This window comes from Pygocentrus nattereri, chromosome 16 (assembly GCF_015220715.1).
Source record: "Pygocentrus nattereri isolate fPygNat1 chromosome 16, fPygNat1.pri, whole genome shotgun sequence".
Taxonomy (NCBI): domain Eukaryota; kingdom Metazoa; phylum Chordata; class Actinopteri; order Characiformes; family Serrasalmidae; genus Pygocentrus; species Pygocentrus nattereri.
In genome coordinates this window covers 31,424,401-31,448,303 of record NC_051226.1, presented here as the reverse complement: position 1 = coordinate 31,448,303, position 23,903 = coordinate 31,424,401, and the positions used below count along the sequence as shown (strand labels likewise).

At 41.0% G+C, this 23,903-nt stretch overlaps 2 protein-coding genes and 3 non-coding genes across 5 annotated transcripts; 4 read left to right on the top strand and 1 right to left on the bottom strand.

Annotated features, from left to right (window-relative positions):
* Window positions 1-1,038: 1,038 nt before the first annotated feature.
* trnas-aga lies at window positions 1,039-1,110 on the top strand. Its single transcript has one exon. It is a non-coding gene; the product is annotated as a tRNA-Ser (tRNA).
* Window positions 1,111-2,832: 1,722 nt separating this feature from the next.
* On the top strand, window positions 2,833-2,904 carry trnap-agg. The gene has a single exon. It is a non-coding gene; the product is annotated as a tRNA-Pro (tRNA).
* Window positions 2,905-11,163: 8,259 nt separating this feature from the next.
* On the top strand, window positions 11,164-11,235 carry trnap-agg. The gene has a single exon. It is a non-coding gene; the product is annotated as a tRNA-Pro (tRNA).
* Window positions 11,236-13,490: 2,255 nt separating this feature from the next.
* LOC119265398 lies at window positions 13,491-17,974 on the bottom strand. Its single transcript, XM_037545843.1, has 8 exons — window positions 17,869-17,974; window positions 17,264-17,388; window positions 16,305-16,724; window positions 15,639-15,867; window positions 15,305-15,564; window positions 15,059-15,206; window positions 14,631-14,740; window positions 13,491-14,265 (listed from the first exon to the last, which is right to left on the bottom strand). Exons 1-8 carry the CDS (start codon window positions 17,915-17,917, stop codon window positions 13,954-13,956), a joined length of 1,653 nt encoding a protein of 550 aa, XP_037401740.1. The 5' UTR covers window positions 17,918-17,974; the 3' UTR covers window positions 13,491-13,953.
* Window positions 17,975-18,506: 532 nt separating this feature from the next.
* Window positions 18,507-21,927, top strand: LOC119265428. The gene is made up of 3 exons (XM_037546110.1): window positions 18,507-19,037; window positions 19,488-19,589; window positions 19,935-21,927. The coding sequence occupies exons 1-3, from the start codon at window positions 18,507-18,509 to the stop codon at window positions 21,495-21,497; spliced, it is 2,196 nt and encodes a 731-aa protein (XP_037402007.1). The 3' UTR covers window positions 21,498-21,927.
* Window positions 21,928-23,903: the final 1,976 nt, after the last annotated feature.

The following is a 23,903-nucleotide window of genomic DNA, read 5'->3' as shown; positions in this document are numbered from 1 at the left end:
TGGTTAGGGGTATGATTCCATAATTTACAAAATGGCACCATACGTCCAAATTCCAAACCATCTCCCAGGGAGCCTCACAGACAGACATAACTTGCGCACATACTCGCAGACTGCAAACCTTGGGGAGTATCTGGCCACTGCCCTTCACTGTCGAAGTCGTAGTTTTCCCAGGTGAAGCTTACAGAGAAAACAATGTGAATAAACATGTGGATATTATTAGACTTTTCCAGGATTCGTTTACAGAGACCATACATGTTTTGATCCTGTTACTAGGAGAGGCAGAGAATCACCTCTTTAGTCGTTGATGGGTTTGACCCTTTGTGATGCATTAAGGACTGAGCTAGCTGGGATATTGACTGCTGTGCCAAAAGATGGCATCTGCTGGCTGGTTGTTCTAGGGGTGTGATTCTCGCTTAGGGTGCGAGAGGTCCCGGGTTCAAATCCGGGACAAGCCCAGCCTTTACAAAGAACAGTAATGCTTGAATTGAGTGGTTTCTCCTACACTCTTGTCTGGTTTCTAAGCCCAGATGAGCTTTGGTTTAAACATGATTTAGAGACCATTCCTCTTTCATGGTTTGATCATTTGTTTTGGTTTGGAGAAAATGCCAGCCGAGATGCCGACTGTAGGGAGGAAGCTTCTTGCCATATTCTTGTTTGTTTAGGGGTATGATTCTGTAATTTACAAAATGGCACCATACGTCCAAATTCCAAACCATCTCCCAGGGAGCCTCACAGACAGACATAACTTGCGCACATACTCGCAGACTGCAAACCTTGGGGAGTATCTGGCCACTGCCCTTCACTGTCGAAGTCGTAGTTTTCCCAGGTGAAGCTTACAGAGAAAACAATGTGAATAAACATGTGGATATTATTATACTTTTCCAGGATTTGTTTACAGAGACCATACATGTTTTGATCCTGTTACTAGGAGAGGCAGAGAATCACCTCTTTAGTCTTTGATGGGTTTGACCCTTTGTGATGCATTAAGGACTGAGCTAGCTGGGATTACGACTGCTGTGCCGAAAGATGGCATCTGCTGGCTCGTTGGTCTAGGGGTGTGATTCTCGCTTAGAGCGCGAGAGGTCCTGGGTTCAAATCCCAGATGAGCCCAGCCTTTACAAAGAACAGTAATGCTTGAATTGAGTGGTTACTCCTACACTCTTGTCAACAAGAAAAAATGAATTGAGTTGGTGAAACTGGTGACGTGTTTTTTGGCTGCTTTATATAGGGCTATGACTCTTGCTTCGAGTGCGAGAGGTCCTGGGTTGAAATCCCAGAAGAGCCCAGGTTTTAAGGCAACTTCCCCCTACTTGCCATGGGTTTACTAATCATCGGACGTGTGTTCGGCTTCTACTATAACCCTTTCCTAAATCCAGGTTCCTGTGGGTATTTTCTGAAATGCTTTATAGTCACAACCTTGCTACATGTAGGCCAAAGCCATGTCGTTTCATTGTAGACATATTGTTTAATTCTGAGTTTTACATATTCTGGATTCCTTTTCAGCACCCTATGAATCACCATGTTGATGGTTTGAATACAAGGCAAACTTGAGGGAAAGTAAAAATGCCGCATGGCCCACACCGTTCCTGGGAAATGACAACAGCAGGATGTATTCAACAAGGATTATAGCGCAGAGGGTGTGACAAGTTCTGTTTTCTAAGCCCAGATGAGCTGTGGTTTAAACATGATTTAGAGACCATTCCTCTTTCATGGTTTGATCATTTGTTTTGGTCTGGAGAAAACGCCAGCCGAGATGCCGACTGTAGGGAGGAAGCTTCTTGCCATAGTCTTGTTTGTTTAGGGTTATGATTCTGTATTTTACAAAAAGGCACCATACGTCCAATTTCCAAACCATCTCTCAGGGAGCCTCACAGACAGACATAACTTGCACAAATACTCGCAGACTGCAAACCATGGGGAGTATCTGGCCACTGCCCTTCACTGTCGAAGTCGTAGTTTTCCCAGGTGAAGCTTACAGAGAAAACAATGTGAATAAACATGTGGATATTATTATACTTTTCCAGGATTCGTTTACAGAGACCATACATGTTTTGATCCTGTTACTAGGAGAGGCAGAGAATCACCTCTTTAGTCTTCGATGGGTTTGACCGTTTGTGATGCATTAAGGACTGAGCTAGCTGGGATATTGACTGCTGTGCCAAAAAATGGCATCTGCTGGCTCGTTGGTCTAGGCGTATGATTTTCGCATAGGGTGCGAGAGGTCCCGGGTTCAAATCCCGGACGAGCCCAGCCTTTAAAAAGAACAGTAATGCTTGAATTGAGTGGTTTCTCCTACACTCTTGTCTGGTTTCTAAGCCCAGATGAGCTTTGGTTTAAACATCATTTAGAGACCATTCCTCTTTCATGGTTTGATCATTTGTTTTGGTTTGGAGAAAACGCCAGCCGAGATGCCGACTGTAGGTAGGAAGCTTCTTGCCATAGTCTTGTTTGTTTAGGGGTATGATTCTGTAATTTACAAAATGGCACCATACGTCCAAATTCCAAACCATCTCCCAGGGAGCCTCACAGACAGACATAACTTGCGCACATACTCGCAGACTGCAAACCTTGGGGAGTATCTGGCCACTGCCCTTCACTGTCGAAGTCGTAGTTTTCACAGGTGAAGCTTACAGAGAAAACAATGTGAATAAACATGTGGATATTATTATACTTTTCCAGGATTTGTTTACAGAGACCATACATGTTTTGATCCTGTTACTAGGAGAGGCAGAGAATCACCTCTTTAGTCTTTGATGGGTTTGACCCATTGTGATGCATTAAGGACTGAGCTAGCTGGGATTACTACTGCTGTGCCAAAAGATGGCGTCTGCTGGCTCGTTGGTCTAGGGGTGTGATTCTCGCTTAGGGTGCGAGAGGTCCTGGGTTCAAATCCCGGACGAGCCCAGCCTTTACAAAGAACAGTAATGCTTGAATTGAGTGGTTACTCCTACACTCTTGTCAACAAGAAAAAATGAATTGAGTTGTTGAAACTGGTGATGTGTTTTTTGGCTGCTTTATATAGGGCTATGACTCTCGCTTCGAGTGCGAGAGGTCCTGGGTTCAAATCCCAGAAGAGCCCAGGTTTTAAGGCAACTTCCCTCTACTTGCCATGGGTTTACTAATCATCGGACGTGTGTTCGGCTTCTGCTATAACCCTTTCCTAAATCCAGGTTCCTGTGGGTATTTTCTGAAATACTTTTTTTTTTTTTTTTTTTTTTTTTCCTGTCTTGTCTGGCGGATTTGCAATCAGAATTATGGTCAGACTGCGTTACTGTGCCAAACAGATTTACTTTTCCAAAATGAGCACTATAGATTATAGGCTCATCTTGTCAGTGTTTCTTTTTCTTCATTTATTTTTTAATTATTTGATTTCATTTTGTTTATACATTTGATATTTTTAATGAAAATGTGTTAGCATCAGGAGTACCAGGCCAGGCCCTGAAGCCCCAAGGCGCCCCCCATCTGCGGGGGAAGTAGCAACCACAGGGGAGCAGCCGGGAGAGGACCGGGGACAACAATCCCCCGACCCAGAACCAGCTGTCCTCACATACACTCAACCTCATATATACATCTACATACCTTCACTCCCTTATATTCCTCCACCCCTATATATACACCTACGCACACATACCTCCACACCTATATACATTCCTACATACATACATACACCCACATATATACATACACATCACCCCAATATGTACAAACACCCACCCATATATACACCCCCCCGTCCCCCTAGATGAGGTGGGGGCGAATGGAAAGGCCAGCCAGTAACAGTTTGTATATGGATGCATACATGGGACGAACGTGCACACGTGCGGGAGGGCGCACACACGGGAGGAACATGCACGACTGCACACGAGTCCGAGGGCGCACGCCAGGGAAGAATGCGCGAGGGCGCACGCCAGGGAAGAATGCGCGCGGGCGCACAGACGCCCACACCCACCCAACCATACAATGCCACATGGCTGGCACCGCCATACCGGCCACCCTCCGCGGCGGGGGCGGCGGGGGCCCGGGCAGCGACCCCAGAACGCCAGGAATGCCCCCGGCCCAGCCCCTATGTATGTGTATGTATGTATGTGTGTGTGTGTGTGTGTGTGTGTGTGTGTGTGTCTGGGGGTGGATGGAGGGGGGGTTATGTAGGTCCAGAGGCAATGATCCTCTGGAAGAGGAGAGCCAGCTGACTAGCTGGCTCATGAGGCTCCGCGTTTCACTGTCCCCCCGCTCGAGGCAGGATGAGGTCGGCCCGGGGAGGTCACGGAGACACCCTACGCCGCCACCCCGCCCAAGCCCCCACCTCCCCCACCGCAGAGAGCAGCCCGCCCAGCAACACCAACCACACAGCACCACATGCCCATGCGAACGCGGGCGTCCGCACATCCACACACCCCCCCCCCCACCGCACACACCCCCGGACCCACACACAGCCCCCCCCCCCGCACACACACACCCCCACACATACACACACCCATCCCACATATACATCTACCCTCATGTGTACCCACACATTCACTTAGACATATATGTACACCTAGACACATTCATCCTCTATATACACCCAAACATCCACCTGCTCTCATATATACACCTACACATAGACCCCCACACCTATATACACCTGTACCGAACCATTCCAGTCAAACAACAACAGACATCAACGAGACAGAAGACAAGCTGGCCTGAGTCAGGAACCCATTGCCCCCAGTCCACCCCACACCCCCCCCACTGGACACCGCCCCACCCCCGCCACTCAGGCACCCCAGAACCCCAAGGCACAGACCCGACGCCCCGACGCAAGGTCAACCCGCCCCACCCGGTGGTGCGCCCGCAGCGGCGCAAGCCATCCCCGCACGGGCAGGGACCCAGCATGTGGTCGGGCGGCTCTAAGGCATCGGGCCCCGGGTCCCGCCACTAGCCCCGGAGGGGAGGTTAGCTACCCCACCCAGGGCCTGCACCCGCCCTCCACGCATCCCCGGACCTGCACCCGAGGCAAAACGGCGGCGCCCCCCGAGCCCCCACCCATCCACCACCAACCAGGGCAAGCACACAGACACCCCAGGTCAGCCGCCGAGGCCCCCCAGCTTACTCAGGAAGTTACCGACACAAGCAGTCATCCCAGAGTCAATTCCCAGCCACCAACTAGGCCATCCGGGAGATGAAACCACAGCCAACCACCCCGACTAACTAGTGGAGTTGATCAGTGGGATCAAAGAGAGTTAAATTCCTCCAACTGGTTTTTAGAGGAAGCAGACATTCTTTCCAGACTAATGTGATCAAATAATAAATTTTTGTAAAGAGTAATATGTAGATCTTTTTTTTGCTTCCAGTTAATGAGGATGGTTTTCTTGGCGATGCATAGGGCAGTGAGAACTATGTGTGATGTATTTGCATCCATAACCAATTCACTGACGTCTCCTAAGATGCACAGTCTGGGTGAGGTTGGGATGCAACATTTAAGCCACGTGGACAAGTCTGTACATATCCTGTGCCAGAACATCTGAACAGGCCTACAATCCCATATAGCATGCAGATAGTTATCGGTTACATTGGCTGTACAGTGGGTGCATATGTTTGATTGTGCTAGGCCCATTTGGAACATCCTTTGTCCTGTATAATGTACTCTATGAAGGACTTTGTATTGTATAAGTTGTAAGTTGGGGCTTTTACTTATTTTGAAGATATTTGAACATATTTCTGTCCAAAAGCTTTGATCTTGATTGATAGAGACATCACGTTCCCATTTGGCTATTGGGAGGGAGATTGAGTCATCAAATTTTAATAATAATTTGTACAGTTTTGATAATAATTTAGGGGTACATAAATTTAAAAATTCAGTTACCCATGTTGATATTTCCTAATTTAGTTGGTTGGGATTAAATCTCTCTTGAATGATGGATTTCAATTGTTGATATTCAAGAAATTTACTGTTGTTTATTCCATATTCTAATATGAGTTCCTGGAATGTGATAAAGTTTCCCTCTTTAATAACATGTTCTAAATTTTTTATTCCCTTTTCACGCCATGATGTGAAATTTAGTACTTTCTTATTCTGACAAATGTCTGGATTGTTCCAAATGGGTGTTAGTTTGCATGGAATAAGTGGAGACTGAGTTAGTTTTAGAAATTCCCACCAGGCTGTCAGTGAGCTATTTATACTGAGGCTTTTAAAAGCGTCGTGGCGCTTAATATTAGAGCTAATGTAAGGTAAGTCTGAGAGTTTTGTTTTTCTACAGAATGCTTGTTCTAGGTCCAACCATGGACTGTCTAGTAAGTCAGGTTTGATCCATTTTGAAATGTATTGTAATCTATTGGCTAAGAAATAATTATAAAAATTTGGTAGTTCTAAACCACCATTGTTTTTCGGCTTTTGTAGAGTTTTCAGACTTATTCTTGATGGCTTATTTTTCCATAAGAATTGTGAGATGTTTGAATCTAAGGACTTAAACCAAGCAGCAGGGGGTTTATTTGGGATTAGTGAGAATAAATAGTCGATTTTTGGTAAAACCATCATTTTAATGGTAGCGACTCTCCCCATGAGTGATATAGGTAAGGCGTTCCAACGTTTGAGATCATCTTCTATTGTTTTCAGTAAAGGGATATGATTTAACTGCACTAAGTCTGAAAGCCTAGCAGAGACATGTATGCCTAAATATCTAATATTACCTGATTGTAGTGGAATGGCGGTTGTGTTCTGGAAACTACAGTTTATAGGCAAAACTGTTGATTTTCCCCAGTTGATGGAATAGTCTGATATAGAAGAGAAGCTATCTATTAGTCTAATTGTATTCGGGAGAGAAGCTTGGGAGTTTTCCAGGAAAAGTAATACATCATCTGCATAAAGACTTATCTTGTGGTTTGTAGTTTCTGTGTTAATTCCTTTAATATTTGTATTTTGTCGAATTGCTGCTGCTAATGGCTCAATGAAGATAACGAAAAGTGAGGGTGATAGTGGGCAGCCCTGCCTGGTGCCCCTCTGCAGAGTGAAGCTTTGTGAAGTGATATCGTTTGTCCTAACACGTGCACTAGGAGAGCTATGTAAGGTTTTGATCCAGTTTGTGAAGGTTGAACCAAATCCAAATTTGTGTAGGACTGCTAATAAATATTTCCAGTTTACCCGATCAAATGCCTTTTCTGCGTCTAAAGATACAATGGTTGTTTCTAATTTGTTAATTGTGCAGTAATCTATTATGTTTACTAGTCTGCGTGTGTTATTGGCTGATTGTCTACCCTTGATAAAACCTGTCTGGTCAGGATGTACTATAAGTGGAGTGATTTCCTCTAATCTTCTGGCAAGGACTTTGCAAATAATTTTAAGATCTACGTTTATGAGTGAAATTGGGCGATAGCTAAAAGGCAGTGTAGGGTCTTTGCCTGGTTTAAGAAGTAGGCTAATGTTAGCAGAATTCATGTCTGGGGACAGTACGTTCTCATTTTGAATTTGAGTTACCATTCTGAAAAAGGTTGGTTCTAGCACAGACCAGAATTCTTTGTAGAACTCTACTGGAAATCCATCTGGGCCTGGGGCTTTGTTATTTGGTAGATGCTGCAGGGCTTCATGTAATTCGGATAAAGCAAGTGGTGAATCCAGGGCAACAACTTGTTCATTTTTCAGCTTGGGGAGATTTATATTATTAAGAAATTCTTCAATAGCTGCGTTAGAAGGATTAATCTGTGATGAATATAAGGCTTTGTAAAACTCTTTAAAAGCTTTATTTATTTGTTGTGGATCATGAGTAATGTTTCCAGTTGAGACTTTAATAGAAGAGATAGTTGTTTTTTCTTTATTTAGCTTTAACTGGTTAGCAAGGAATTTTCCGGATTTATTGCTATGTTCAAAGTTCTGCCAACGCAACCTTTGCAGTAAAAATTGTGTCTTTTTGTCTATTATTTCATTTAATTCTAGTTTGAGTTTTCTCAGCTTGCTCATTGTGTGTTCTTGTGGTGAAGCCGCATGGGCAGCTTCTAAGGGTTTTATTTTTTCTTCCAATTCTAATACCTGTATTTTTTCTTTTTTTTTTCTTATGTGTGCAGTAGGATATTATCTTCCCCCGCATTACTGCCTTTCCTGCTTCCCAAAGAACACACGGTGATGTTCCTGGCAGGTCGTTATTTTCTAAATATGTTGTCCATTCCTTTTTGAAATAATTAATGAAATCTTGTTCTTTAAGTAATGATGTATTTAATCTCCAGTTCCTATTTGTTGGTGTGGTTCTTTTCTGTGCCAGAGAGAGAGATACCGGTGCATGGTCACTGATAGTGATAGGGTGAATCTGAGTGTCTGTGACATCCATCATAATAGAATTGCTAACTAAGAAGTTGTCTAAACGAGAATGTGAATGGTGTACTGCTGAGAAGAAGGTGTAATCCCGGAGAGTGGGGTGATGTGAACGCCACGCATCAGAGAGCCCAAAGTTGTTCATATATTGTTTTAGAGTGTCTGCAGACTGCCAGTTCCTTTGACTCACTGCTGTACTGAGCCTGTCGATTTTTGGATGAAGCACCAGGTTGAAATCTCCTCCTATTATTCGTTTGGTGTCAGAATGATCAGAGAGTGCAGTGAAGATATTATGAAAAAAGGAGGGGTCGTCAACATTTGGCCCATATATATTAGCAATACATAAATGCATATTTAGAATCGACAAGTTAAGTATTATAAATCTACCTTCAGGATCTGTTATATTGTTGCTAATGGAAAAGTTTATCCTTCTGTTAATTAGTATGGCCATCCCCCTTTGTTTTGAGTTGTAGCAGGCTGAGTTCGCATGAGGGAACTGAGGAGAGGTCAGTGTGTATGTAGGTGTTTTTGACATATGTGTTTCCTGTAGAAAGACAATATCTGCTTGCAAGTCGCTTAGCCGATTAAAAATTTTCAATCTCTTTTCCCTCGAACCAGCTCCACGTACATTCCATGTAACAAACCTCAGTGTACTCATGTTAAAACTAGCTGTTTGAGTGTTGGATGTTTACTAGAGGTGTATGTGTTGTATAAGTGTGCTGTATGCCTGTGTTGTATGTTTTGTGTGTGTATCTGCACTATATGTCTGTGTGTGTGTGTCTGTGCCTGCATGTATCGGTCGTGTATGCCTATGTGTCTGCGCTGTGTTTGTGTGTGTCTCCTGTATGTTTGTGTGAGTGTGTGCTGTGTGTCTCTGTGTGTGTCTGTTAGATATGCCTGTATGTATGTGTGTGTGTGTGTGTGCTGTGTGTCTCTGTGTGTGTCTGTTAGATATGCCTGTATGTATGTGTGTGTGTGTGTGTGTGTGAACAAATCGCTTAAAGTGAATGAACAAATCGCTGTGTGGGTATTGAAAGAGAGAGGGGGAGGAAAAATGCTTCTGAAATGCTTTATAGTCACAACCTTGCTACATGTAGGCCAAAGCCATGTCGTTTCATTGTAGACATATTGTTTAATTCTGAGTTTTACATAATCTGGATGCCTTTTCAGCACCCTATGAATCACCATGTTGATGGTCTGAATACAAGGCAAACTTGAGGGAAAGTAAAAATGCCGCATGGCCCACACCGCTCCTGGGAAATGACAACAGCAGGATGTATTCAACAAGGATTTTTGCAGAGGGTGTGACAAGCTCTGTTTTCTAAGCCCAGATGAGCTGTGGTTTAAACATGATTTAGAGACCATTCCTCTTTCATGGTTTGATCATTTGTTTTGGTTTGGAGAAAACGCCAGCCGTGATGCCGACTGTAGGGAGGAAGCTTCTTGCCATAGTCTTGATTGTTTAGGGTTATGATTCTGTATTTTACAAAATGGCACCATACGTCCACATTCCAAACCATCTCTCAGGGAGCCTCACAGACAGACATAACTTGCACACATACTCGCAGACTGCAAACCTTGGGGAGTATCTGGCCACTGCCCTTCACTGTCGAAGTCGTAGTTTTCCCAGGTGAAGCTTACAGAGAAAACAATGTGAATAAACATGTGGATATTATTATACTTTTCCAGGATGCGTTTACAGAGACCATACATGTTTTGATCCTGTTATTAGGAGAGGCAGAGAATCAGCTCTTTAGTCTTTGATGGGTTTGACCGTTTGTGATGCATTAAGGACTGAGCTAGCTGGGATACTGACTGCTGTGCCAAAAGATGGCATCTGCTGGCTCGTTGTTCTAGGGGTATGATTCTCGCTTAGGGTGTGAGAGGTCCCGGGTTCAAATCCCAGACGAGCCCAGCCTTTACAAAGAACAGTAATGCTTGAATTGAGTGGTTTCTCTTACACTCTTGTCAACAAGAAAAAATTAATTGAGTTGGTGAAACTGGTGGTTTGTTTTTTGGCTGCTTTATATAGGGCTATGACTCTCGCTTCGAGTGCGAGAGGTCCTGGGTTCAAATCCCAGAAGAGCCCAGGTTTTAAGGCAACTTCCCTCTACTTGCCATGGGTTTACTAATCATCGGACATGTGTTCGGCTTCTGCTATAACCCTTTCCTAAATCCAGGTTCCTGTGGGTATTTTCTGAAATGCTTTATAGTCACAACCTTGCTACATGTAGGCCAAAGCCATGTCGTTTCATTGTAGACATATTGTTTAATTCTGAGTTTTACATAATCTGGATGCCTTTTCAGCACCCTATGAATCACCATGTTGATGGTCTGAATACAAGGCAAACTTGAGGGAAAGTAAAAATGCCGCATGGCCCACACCGTTCCTGGGAAATGACAACAGCAGGATGTATTCAACAGGGATTTTTGCAGAGGGTGTGACAAGTTTCGGTTTCTAAGCGCAGATGAGCTGTGGTTTAAACATGATTTAGAGACCATTCCTCTTTCATGGTTTGATCATTTGTTTTGGTTTGGAGAAAACGCCAGCCGCGATGCCGACTGTAGGGAGGAAGCTTCTTGCCATAGTCTTGTTTGTTTAGGGGTATGATTCTGTATTTTACAAAATGGCACCATACGTCCAAATTCCAAACCATCTCTCAGGGAGCCGCACAGACAGACATAACTTGCGCACATACTCGAAGACTGCAAACCTTGGGGAGTATCTGGCCACTGCCCTTCACTGTTGAAGTCGTAGTTTTCCCAGGTGAAGCTTACAGAGAAAACAATGTGAATAAACATGTGGATATTATTATACTTTTCCAGGATTCGTTTACAGAGACCATACATGTTTACTGCTGTGCCAAAAGATGGCATCTGCTGGCTCGTTGGTCTAGGGGTATGATTCTCGCTTAGGGTGCGAGAGATCCCGGATTCAAATCCCGGACGAGCCCAACCTTTACAAAGAACAGTAATGCTTGAGTTGAGTGGTTTCTCCTACACTCTTGTCAGCAAGAAAAAATGAATTGAGTTGGTGAAACTGGTGACTTGTTTTTTGGCTGCTTTATATAGGGCTATGACTCTCGCTTCGAGTGCGAGAGGTCCTGGGTTCAAATCCCAGAAGAGCCAAGGCTTTAAGGCAACTTTCCTCTACTTGCCATGGGTTTATAATCATCGGACGTGTGTTCGGCTTCTGCTATAACCCTTTCCTAAATCCAGGTTCCTGTGGGTATTTTCTGAAATGCTTTTCAGTCAAGGGAAAGTAAAAATGCCGCATGGCCCACACCGTTCCTGGGAAATGACAACAGCAGGATGTATTCAACAGGTATTTTTGCAGAGGGTGTGACAAGTTCTGGTTTCTAAGCCCAGATGAGCTGTGGTTTAAACATGATTTAGAGACCATTCCTCTTTCATGGTTTGATCATTTGTTTTGGTTTGGAGAAAACACCAGCCGAGATGCCGACTGTAGGGAGGAAGCTTCTTGCCATAGTCTTGTTTGTTTAGGGTTATGATTCTGTATTTTACAAAATGGCACCATACGTCCAAATTCCAAACCATCTCTCAGGGAGCCTCACAGACAGACATAACTTGCACACATACTCGCAGACTGCAAACCATGGGGAGTATCTGGCCACTGCCCTTCACTGTCGAAGTCGTAGTTTTCCCAGGTGAAGCTTACAGAGAAAACAATGTGAATAAACATGTGGATATTATTATACTTTTTCAGGATTCGTTTACAGAGACCATACATGTTTTGATCCTGTTACTAGGAGAGGCAGAGAATCACCTCTTTAGTCTTTGATGGGTTTGACCCTTTGTGATGCATTAAGGACTGAGCTAGCTGGGATATTGACTGCTTCTGCTATAACCCTTTCCTAAGTCTAGGTTCCTGTGGGTATTTTCTGAAATGCTTTATAGTCACAACCTTGCTACATGTAGGCCAAAGCCATGTCGTTTCATTGTAGACATATTGTTTAATTCTGAGTTTTACATATTCTGGATTCCTTTTCAGCACCCTATGAATCACCATCTTGATCGTCTGAATACAAGGCAAACTTGAGGGAAAGTAAAAATGCCGCATGGCCCACACCGTTCCTGGGAAATGACAACAGCAGGATGTATTCAACAAGGATTAGCGCAGAGGGTGTGACAAGTTTTGTTTTCTAAGCCCAGATGAGCTGTGGTTTAAACATGATTTAGAGACCATTCCTCTTTCATGGTTTGATCATTTGTTTTGGTTTGGAGAAAACGCCAGCCGAGATGCCGACTGTAGGGAGGAAGCTTCTTGCCATAGTCTTGTTTGTTTAAGGTTATGATTCTGTAATTTACAAAATGGCACCATACGTCCAAATTCCAAACCATCTCTCAGGGAGCCTCACAGACAGACATAACTTGCGCACATACTCGCAGACTGCAAACCTTGCGGAGTATATTGCACTGCCCTTCACTGTCGAAGTCGTAGTTTTCCCAGGTGAAGCTTACAGAGAAAACAATGTGAATAAACATGTGGATATTATTATACTTTTCCAGGATTCGTTTACAGAGACCATACATGTTTTGATCCTGTTACTAGGAGAGGCAGAGAATCAGCTCTTTAGTCTTTGATGGGTTTGACCGTTTGTGATGCATTAAGGACTGAGCTAGCCGGGATATTGACTGCTTCTGCTATAACCCTTTCCTAAGTCCAGGTTCCTGTGGGTATTTTCTGAAATGCTTTATAGTCACAACCTTGCTACATGTAGGCCAAAGCCATGTCGTTTCATTGTACACTGCAAAAAATCAGTGTCAAAAAATAAGAAAAATAAAAACAAAATAAGAAAAAAAATCTTGAATCAAGCAAAATTATCTGCCAGTATAGTGAGAAAATTTAGCTTGTTAAGAATTCTTGAAACAAGAAAAAAAATCTTGCAGTGTAAATTATCTTGTAATCTCAAAAAACAGTAAAAATTAACTAATATAAGACATTATGACTAGATTTAAGCAAGACCCGCTTGATCAAACATCATAAAAATGATCTATAAAATGCCAAAACTAGCATATTAATCTTGTTTTGAGAATTTTCACAAAACCTCATTTGGTCACAAAAATCTTAAAATTAGAATCCTTTATTAATTTATTTTTTTCTAATTTAAGACTGTAATTCTTATAATAAGACACATGCAGTAATATTGTACTCTAAATGAAGAACAGTAAAAACAACCACATCCAGTATGGTCAATCTTTTTTTATTAATTCCAGAGACATGAAATATGTACTTACAAAAATAGTTCCAATGAGGCTACATAGAATTTAACAAGTGTGCAGTATGGTGGTGGTAACTCAACCTCATTTTAAAACTTACAACAAAAGACACATGTCTCTTTTGGCTTAGATAAACAAAAGAACACCATGTTCCTGAGTTTGTTATGGTGTTTTATTTTTAACAATTAAACTTCTCTGAGAAAGAGCATTTTTATGAACTAAGATACCTAACGCAGCTTTGTTATTTAAACACAAACGTAGTAAACAACCAGCTCTATTATTTACACATCAAACATCTTACATTTTTTCATCTGAATTGTTTGACTGACCAAATAATGATGTATGTAATACAAATCAAATCACATTATCAGTAGGGGTGTAACAAATACCCGTAATGATAGCAACTGCTGCATGGCCATAGGGTACTTTCTCTACTCCCCAATGAACTTTTTCCACTCTGACAAAGTTTTTTTGTAGGATGAAGTTGCATCCCGATCATGAATGGCATCCTGCAGAACTTCTGTCTGAAGTATTGACAGGAGTGTTGCAATGCACTTTGGATAAGTCAGATGAAATGCGTAGTAGTACGCTAAAAGATAGAGCACACCTGTGTCTATGTTTTCTTTTGGAAAAGTTGTCACAGGTGTAGACCCAATGGCCAGCATGCAGTTGTTATCACAAACGATCAGAACTGGACTGAAGACTGGTCTTCTCTGAAGGTAGGTGGTTGGGTTTTCTGTGGGCTGTAACAAAGAAAATCAATATGAGTATAGAATATGCTGTCTGAAACATTCATTTAAATCAAAGTTATAATCTAAATTTGGTTTCTAATGATTATGAAGTTTAGAATACAAACTGCAATCAAACTACTTTCAAGGAGAAATCTGGAACCTGATGATGAAAATAAAAATTGAAATGGAATGGTGAATTCACCGTTACACAGGATAGAGCACACAACCTTGGCCCTCCACACAAGGGTTCATTGCACTACTCATGCAAGGCAAGTTTTATTATATCATTTGCAGACCACAAACAAAAGTATTCCAAAAGGCATTCACAATCTCCTAATTTTGTCTTAGATAAATTTCACATACAAGGCATTTCTTACCTCAAGAACATGCACCATCGCCTCACTTGCATGTCCCAACTTCTTGGGTAGGGCCACAGGTGAAGGGAACATCTCAGGCAGAGCCTTCATCATGGCTACAGAGCGTGTCACTGTTCCAGACATAAATAGATTAATTATTTAATATACTTTTTTGTGTTGACCATTTGATTACCATTATTTGTGTTTAAATCAGTGTGATAGGGTAGTGTGTAGTCTGTATTAATGAATTTACAAATTAATGTTCACACATTTTGTTTTAAACATCAAGCTCAGGTCTAGCTAGAGGACCTCCAATATGTTCTGGAGTAGCACAACACCATTCTGGATCTGTTTCAATTCACAGCACCCAATATGAAGATCTGCAGCCCCTGATGTCTAAGCTTAAGTGTATAAGCAGCTGTTTAAAAAAATCCTGAAAAGTTTCTAACCTTTGTCCTGTGTTGTTGGCGGTCCCAGAACCTTTTTAAATACCCCATAGAACTGAGCTTTGCTATTAAAGCTCTCCCAGCGGGTCTTCAGGTCAGAAATAAAGTCAGGGTTAGATCTGTCAAGAATACGGCGAAGTTCGTCCATAACCTGGTGCAAATAAACGAGAACACACAACCATACAAAAAGATTTAACACATGTTCAAGTTCTAGTTAGGGGCGTACAAGAAATAAATACATTTGCTTACATGATCTACTTCTCTGAAACAGGGGTATGCTTGTAGTATGTTAGCTGGCCTGTCCTGGTCTCTCAAGGTGTCAGAGTTGATAAAGGCTCTACGAGCATCAAACTCAAGGTCAAGCAGCTGAGCAACTGCCTCCTTGTTAGGTTTCGGCCTTTTATACATCTCTTGCAGGGTATGGTAATGTCTTGCTTGACTTTGCTGACTTTCAGTGCCAGAATGGACTCCTAGATCTTCAGTAGCTTCTCCTCTCTGGTCAACAATTTCTGTTTAAAAACAAAGCAGTCAGTTTTTTACAAATATAATCTATAATAAAAGAATCACAATAAATCACACTTACCAGCAGGTGAATTCATGCCATCCAAAGATGATGCGCTGCTTCTTGTTCTGTCTAAGAGTACAGTTGATGCCGTGCTTCCTGGTGACTCGGAGACTGATGTGCTTGAATCATCTGAACACTCCAAATTCAGTCGTCTTCGTTTCCTCTGTCTTTGTGGTGTAGGTCCCTGACGCTTTTTTGGTGTCTTTATGTTGTGGAGTCTTTTCAGTAATTGCTTAAAAAGCAATTCCTGTATGTGAAAGACATTAAAGTAATGCACTCATTTAATTTCACAATTTACAACTAAATATTTAGACTGCACATTTTGTTTTACTATGGGGTCATTTTTGTAAACCATGTATTCTAGATCCTAACTAGTGCAAATTGTGTAAAAAAAAACTCTACAATTAATAAATAATTTAGCCAGCATGAGGCTGATTTCATGAAAACAGAATTAAATGAGATTAAATTACACATATTTTTACAGTACTGCCCAGCACTAAATCAAAATATGAAATATTTTACCTGCCGGAAAGTATGCAGACATTTATACATTATACTATATTTACAAAAATATAAGTTCAGTTTTCATGATCTATCATGGATGGTGTACTGTGTTTTTCATCAGTGAAACTTTACAGTGTGATATTAATGAAAAGTTGGTTCACAAATGGAACAAACACTTACCCAAGGGTGTCTGCAGTTCACAGAGTTATCACGAAGCATTGGATAATACTCCACAAGCCGCTTTGCCATAGCCTGGAAATCATTTTTGGATGGATACATAAATTCAGTAGTAGTTGCTCTGATGATGGACACCATGTTGGTCACCGTGTTCCTCACTAATCGGCAGCGAAGTTCTTTTGAAAGAGTGCATCCACCTTCTTGGCCAACAAGCTGCATTTCAAAATACTGCTTTCTAATATGTTCCAGCTCACTGTCAGTATACACAACATACTCAGGGTTGGGTAGCTGCCAGGTTCTCGGAGTCTCTTGCACATCAGGAGACCGAGGAGTTTCTGAAACACAAGGGTTGACTTGTACAGTGGCCAGCCCTCTGCCATTCGAACCATTCTCTTGATTGGGGGATGCTGCCTGCTGCCCCTGCTGAAGAACATTAAGCTAATATTACAATTCATAAACTGAAACACTTGGCTGGTAATCACAAATTTAACATGCAATTTTAACTACAACAGTTTTCATATTGATCATTTTGCAGTTTTATACTGAAGCCATTAGCATTTATGCTAGCGGATTTTTAAGCCTTGGGCTATTGTTTTGGATGCTGGCTGGTAACTTAGCAACCAGCTAAAACACTGGTGGCGTGCTGCAGTGGGCGGTAACAAGCCGTGACGCAGTTGCTCTCTAGCTAAAGCGTCTCAATAATGTGATTTATGAGGAGAGATGTCAGATAGAACGCTGCTACTTAAGCAGCTGCCTACGTAGTCAGTGCCTACTTACACAGCTCACTAGGTTTTGAGACACACCCATATATATACACACATATAGATCTGTATATAGTGATGAATCAATTAAAAGAAGATTATTTATTAAAATTTATTTAAATTAGTTGTTAAAACTGACTGAATGCGGATCGTGAATGTGCATTCAAACGTGAGTGACTTGTGACTTAAATTACTCTGTACCTCTTGATCTGTGTGAAACAGGTTCCATATGGCTTTTCTCCTAAGAAAATGTTCAGGTCCAGGAAAAAGATCACGTATGTCTTCACGGGACAGGGTTGGTAACAAGGCTTCACTGATGTTTGCAGCTAAAAAAAAAAAAAAAAAAAAAATATATATATATATATATATATATATATATATATATATGCAAATACTTTTAACTTATCATTCACTTTCCCTGAACATTATTTGTACATTTCTAGTACTTGCAGTGCTACACAAAGCATGTCAACAGATAAAAAAAATAATAAATCAACTAACAAAGGCTTACACTGTCCAGGGGTCATGTATAAGCCTAATTCCCATGTTTTCTCTTTTGTGGTCTTAATATAATTATTTTTGACACATTCTATAAATTATACTATATAAATGCATCAGTGTTTAATTCATAATAATTGTGAGACAGGAAAACAATAATCATGCAAAAATAAGCTTACTGTAAGAATCAGTAAGAAACATATGATATAACCTACACACCTGCTCAACTCTGAATATGAAACAGTTATTTTTCACCACAATTTACACGAAGGGGCAGCAGCACATGCTTAACTTAAATGATATTTTACCTTGTAAGGTAGCCGCTGATACTGCGTCCAGTTTTTCCATAACGGACATCTGAGGGAGTGGGTTCCAGATATGTAGCTTAGTTAGCTAGCTAAGGTCTCCAAGGGTGTCCCAGCAAAAGTCAGATATCTTACTTTTAGCTAGCTCACAAAGGCAACAGGGCTTACAAGGAGATTTGATATTAGTGAGCAAGGTTCATCTTCAGGCTAACGGTACACAGAAAAAAACTTTAGTTAGCTAACTGCTAGCCAATCCAGATAGCTAGCGGTGAGCTAACAGTGCAGCTCCATTCTCCAGTCTGTTAACAGCCGTTCCCGCTTTTCTCGGAGGAAGAAGGGCGCTACTCGAACCGCAGTACTACGTCTGTAGTGTCTACATCCGCTGTTCAAATAATGGGCTATAAAATTTATTAAAAATTACTAACAAACTTTGAAATTTAAGACAATTACAATAGTCTTACATCCTAAACACCTTATTTTGAGTTGTATATATTTAAAGCATTACCAACTTCAAATGATTTACAGCGTACCACCCTTTCCTATTGATGTAACCTTCCGCCACTACAACGATCCTTTTCGCGGTCTGCTGTGGGGTCGAGGCCTCGGTTAGGGCTGTTATGAGGGTGTCTTTACACAGTAAAATGATTTGGCGTTGTTTCATCTGCTGCCTTTTTGTGGCAGTGACATTAAGAGCATTGCTGAACCACATCAATACGGTACACAGCCGTAGTCCGAATTTCCGTGTCATCTGCGGCATTGACGGCTGCACTCAGGAATACAGAGTGTACAACTCTTTTTACTACCACGTCAAACGGAGCCATGCCTCGCATCTCCTCAGCCGCAAGTGTATGAGGCCCAGTGGAGACCGAACGGCGGGTAAAGCCGCGGAGGACAGTGCAGGGCTGTGTACAGCCAGATATGTTCCAATGCAACCGAGAGAAAGATGTTTGGAGAATTTTGATGTACCTAGCATTCAGTCAGCACTAGAGGCACACGAACCCACTACAGCAAGCACACCAACAGGTGTTGTTAGTGATGTTGGCTGCTCCACCACCGAAAATGCCCGAGGTCACGCTGCTCCAGCTCCGGATGGCGCTCCGCCAGCTTCTACTGAAGACACAGCGCTTACAGCCCAGGCGGAACAGGATGAAGTACTACCCGAATCTACACAAGTAAGTTACCTATAAAGTGTTTCAGCTAGCAGAGTATCTGTGCAGCTTATCTGTTAACTCTGTCCAAGTAAAAAAAAAAAAACAAACAAAAAAACAACCTTCGCCCGTAAGTTTCAGCTGTCTGTACCAGTCTGTCCTCTTTTACTAATGAGTCGATTAATATTGAATCGATTCTTCAAATGAGTCGGTGTCGATTCGACCAATGACTGCATGTTGACGTGGAATCGACTCGTTGTTCTTTCAGATAAGTTCACTCAGGTGCTTATCTGACGGTGCGTGGGATGCGCGCAACAGAGTTTAATCACTGCTATATCATTTAATATTTTTTCGTTGTTCAAGTGAAGTGGATTTAACTGCCGTATTCAGCATATATACTCGTGAAATGGTTAATATGTTGATATCATAATATTGATTAAATATTAAAGATGAGATGTCTCTTTTTATCTCTAGCTAGGAGAAAGTGCTATACATGAAGAGACTAATGTGGATCTACTGAAGAAACATGCCACTGCCTTTGTGCTCTCTGCTAAAGAGAAACACCGTTTATCACAGGTAAGTTAATGTGTTGTAACTATATACTGTACATAAACACTGCAACTGGCTCTTGTCAGTCCGTTACTGTTAATGTGATATAATTATGCAGTAATAAGTGTGAAAAGATGTGTGTTTAAGCTATTAGGTTCACTGAATTAATGATTGCTATTATATTGAAAGTTACCAACCAAATTTGGTATTTTTTGAACCAACTAAATTATGTTGTGTATTTAATGTCAAGCATTACATATACATAATGAAGCAACCATACAGTTAAATTATGGACTGACTGATACAGATACTGCACAATTTGAATAATTTCAGATGCTGATAATGAATAAGGCATTTTTGTTTTTCCCCCAGAGTGCAGTCAATGATATTGTAGCTGGAGTGCAGAACTACCAAGCTTCACTGCTGGACAGTTTGAAAAATCAGATGGCACGGGTATTCCAGAGACATTCAGAAGTTACAGATCAGCTGCTTAGTGAGTCAATGGACATTTTTGATAGTTTTGAAGACCCATTTGCCAGAGTTTCCACTACATATATGCAGGACTCAACCGTCAAGGAGCTGTTTGGAGTAGTGGAAGCACAAGAAATTGAGATTGCCCGGTCTGCATGCTATAAAGGACAAGGACCCTCTCGTGCTCTTGCTATTAGATCTGAGTGCATTTACTACATACCTTTGATCAAAAGTTTGGAACAATTACTTTCACATCCTGTGGTTCTATCAATGTTTGACAAAGGTGTAGAGACATGTAGGGCTGGATTTTTAAAGGACATCATTGATGGTGATATTTTGAAATCACATCCATTGTTCTCTGTTAGACCCAATGCCCTACAGCTGATACTGTATACTGACGAAATAGAACTGTGTAATCCTCTGGGGTCACATGCCTCAAAAAACAAACTTCTAATGGTGTACTATACTTTAGGGAATATACATCCTAAATATAGGTCTAAGCTGGCTGCTATCCGTCTACTTGCTATTGCAAAAGCAACGGATATTGCTCAGTGTAGCGTTGATGTGATACTGAATAGAATACTGGAAGATCTGATTTTGCTGTACAATGGTGTGAGAATCAAAACAGTGGCGGATGAGAGAGTTGTATATGGAGCATTAGTCTCATTTTGCGGTGACACCTTGGCTCAGCATGAGGTTACAGGGTTTAAAGAGGGAGTTGGATTTTCATTCTGTAAATGCAGACACTGCGAGTGCAGTTTTGAAGACATGCAGCTTTACTTTGATGAGGACAGCTTTGTTCAACGGACATTAGGTTGGCACATCAGACAATGTAATGAAATTGAGAGGGCCCCTACTGATTTTTTAAGAAACAGTTTGAAAACCACATATGGAATTAACAGGAAAAGCAAATTAGTAGATTTTCCATCATTTGATCTAATTAAGCAAACTCCGCAAGATATCATGCATGTAATACTTGAGGGAGTAGCACCACTTGAAATAAAAAGTGTGTTGAAACATCTGGTCCTGTTAGGACAGCTTGACCTAGACACATTCAATAGCGCTGTACTAGGATACCCGTACTCTTTTGATGTCAGAGACAAACCATCTCCTATAACTGTTACAACACTGTCATCAAATGACAACAAATTGAAGCAATCTTCTGGTCAAATGCTTGTCCTCCTCAAGATTTTACCATTTGTATTGGACAATTGTGAAAGAAGTGCATACATTCAAGCCCTTACTGAATTAATACAGATAGTACAAATTTTGTTCGCACCAGTAATTTCTCTTGCAACCATATCAAACCTCAAAACACTTATCAAGCAGCACTTAGTTAACATGAAGCAATTGTTTCCTGAGAACAATATAACGCCAAAACAGCATTATCTGGTGCACATTCCAGCACAGATTAAAGCTTTAGGTCCAAACACTGCTTTTTCAAACAGTGGTCATCAAAATTAAATTTCAAGAACGTATGCAAGTCTCTGGTAAAGCACAACCAGATGTATGAAAGCTGTCAAAATGTCAGCAGCATGGAACACCCAATTTTTTCAAAAGAGGCGGTAATGGGTCCAGTGTCTGGTGTGACAGATGCACAATATGTACAGGGTAAACTGAAGGATTTTTTGGGTGTAGAAAAGGTGCACCATATTGTGTCTGTAAAATGGCTCGAGCTGAACGGCAATAAGTTTGTCTGCCAGAAGTCAGTGATTATTATTAATGAAGTAGAAGGTTCCCCTGTATTTGGACTTATAAAAAACATATTCATTGCAGATTCTTTATTGTATTGCTTTGAATGTCAAGTGTATGACACTGTAGCTTTCAACCGTGATTTTCTTTGCTATGAAATTGAAGTACCAAATCTTGCTCAAGCTACTGAGTTTGTTGATGCTGATAAGATTGTTGACTACACATCTTATTACGCCATCGGCTTTAAGAACCACACTTACATTCCTCTGAAATATTATCTCTGTGATGTGATTGGCATACACAGATGCACTACTGAATGCAAGTAAGTTATGAGAAAAAAACAAGTGAGTTTTTGAAAAAAAATAACTATTCTGTTCTGTTGCATTATTTATTTCATCCAGTTTTTCATTACATAAAGAATGTATGTATGTGCTTTTGTATAAAGGGATACAATGTAGGGTTGTTGGGCCCAAAAATACAGTTTACATTTTTAATTTATTGTTTACACGTGAAGATTGGTGTCAGACAGTGGTTTATTTAGTGTTGTGTTTAATCCCAGACCACTGTATAGCAGTGTTGTACTCGTGTTAGATCCCACTGCTAGGACAGCATAAAAACCTTACTTTATACATATGATGTGTTTTTATACTATGGCAGTTTATTGAATTGTAGCCCCTGTAATGTGATGTTTTGTATCGACAAGTTCTTGCAAATACACAGCCTTAATACAATGACTGGCCAATTTACATGAAATTTCATTTCTACATTCATTGTTTATATTTTCAGCTCTGTATACTATATCACCCTGTCAGTGTCACTGCAGTGCTGATCCAGACTACAGTCTGGAATTATTGATCTACAAAGTACTTCTGTATGCTCAGTAGAGCTGAAAAGATATAAAGTGTGTATAGGAGGTGGTTTTTAATGAAGTGGCTGGTCAATGTTTGTAAAAAATGTTCTGAAGATAATACATATGTTTATACAGAATTGTTTTACACTGTACTAATGTCATTTGCTCTGTTTGTTATAGAAGCAATGCATTCTGCCACAATTGAAAACAAAATAATAAATTACTTTTCAGTCACATAAAGTGTCATCAGTTTTATTGGAAAATATGCTAAATCTTTTTAAGTCTTAAGTATTTTTAGTCTTGTACAAGTTTTAAGAACATTGTATTCTTAAATTAAGTAAAGTTGTCTTGAAATTCTTATTTTATAGCTGAGAGCCTCAAACACTTTCAGCAATATCAGTAGAATTTCTTATTTCATTTTAGCAAGTCCTTATAACTAGAAAAACAATCTTAATAAAATAATCATAGACAAGGTTTCTAAAAACTAGAAAATGTATCTTATACATACAAATCTAGTCAAGTAAATTATTCTTAAATGAAAAAAACAAGACTTATTATTGATTTTCAAGATTTTTTGTCTTGTTAAGATTTCATTTTTTGCAGTGTAGACATATTGTTTAATTCTGAGTTTTACATATTCTGGATTCCTTTTCAGCACCCTATGAATCACCATGTTGATGGTTTGAATACAAGGCAAACTTGAGGGAAAGTAAAAATGCCGCATGGCCCACACCGTTCCTGGGAAATGACAACATCAGGATGTATTCAACAAGGATTAGCTCAGAGGGTGTGACAAGTTCTGTTTTCTAAGCCCAGATGAGCTGTGGTTTAAACATGATTTAGAGACCATTCCTCTTTCATGGTTTGATCATTTGTTTTGGTTTGGAGAAAACGCCAGCCGAGATGCGGACTGTAGGGAGGAAGCTTTCTTGCCATAGTCTTGTTTGTTTAGGGGTATGATTCTGTAATTTACAAAATGGCACCATACGTCCAAATTCCAAACCATCTCTCAGGGAGCCTCACAGACAGACATAACTTGCGCACATACTCGCAGACTGCAAACCTTGGGGAGAATCTGGCCACTGCCCTTCACTGTCGAAGTCGTAGTTTTCCCAGGTGAAGCTTACAGAGAAAACAATGTGAATGAACATGTGGATATTATTATACTTTTCCAGGATTCGTTTACAAAGACCATACATGTTTTGATCCTGTTACTAGGAGAGGCAGAGAATCACCTCTTTAGTCTTTGATGGGTTTGACCCTTTGTGATGCATTAAGGACTGAGCTAGCTGGGATATTGACTGCTGTGCCAAAAGATGGCGTCTGCC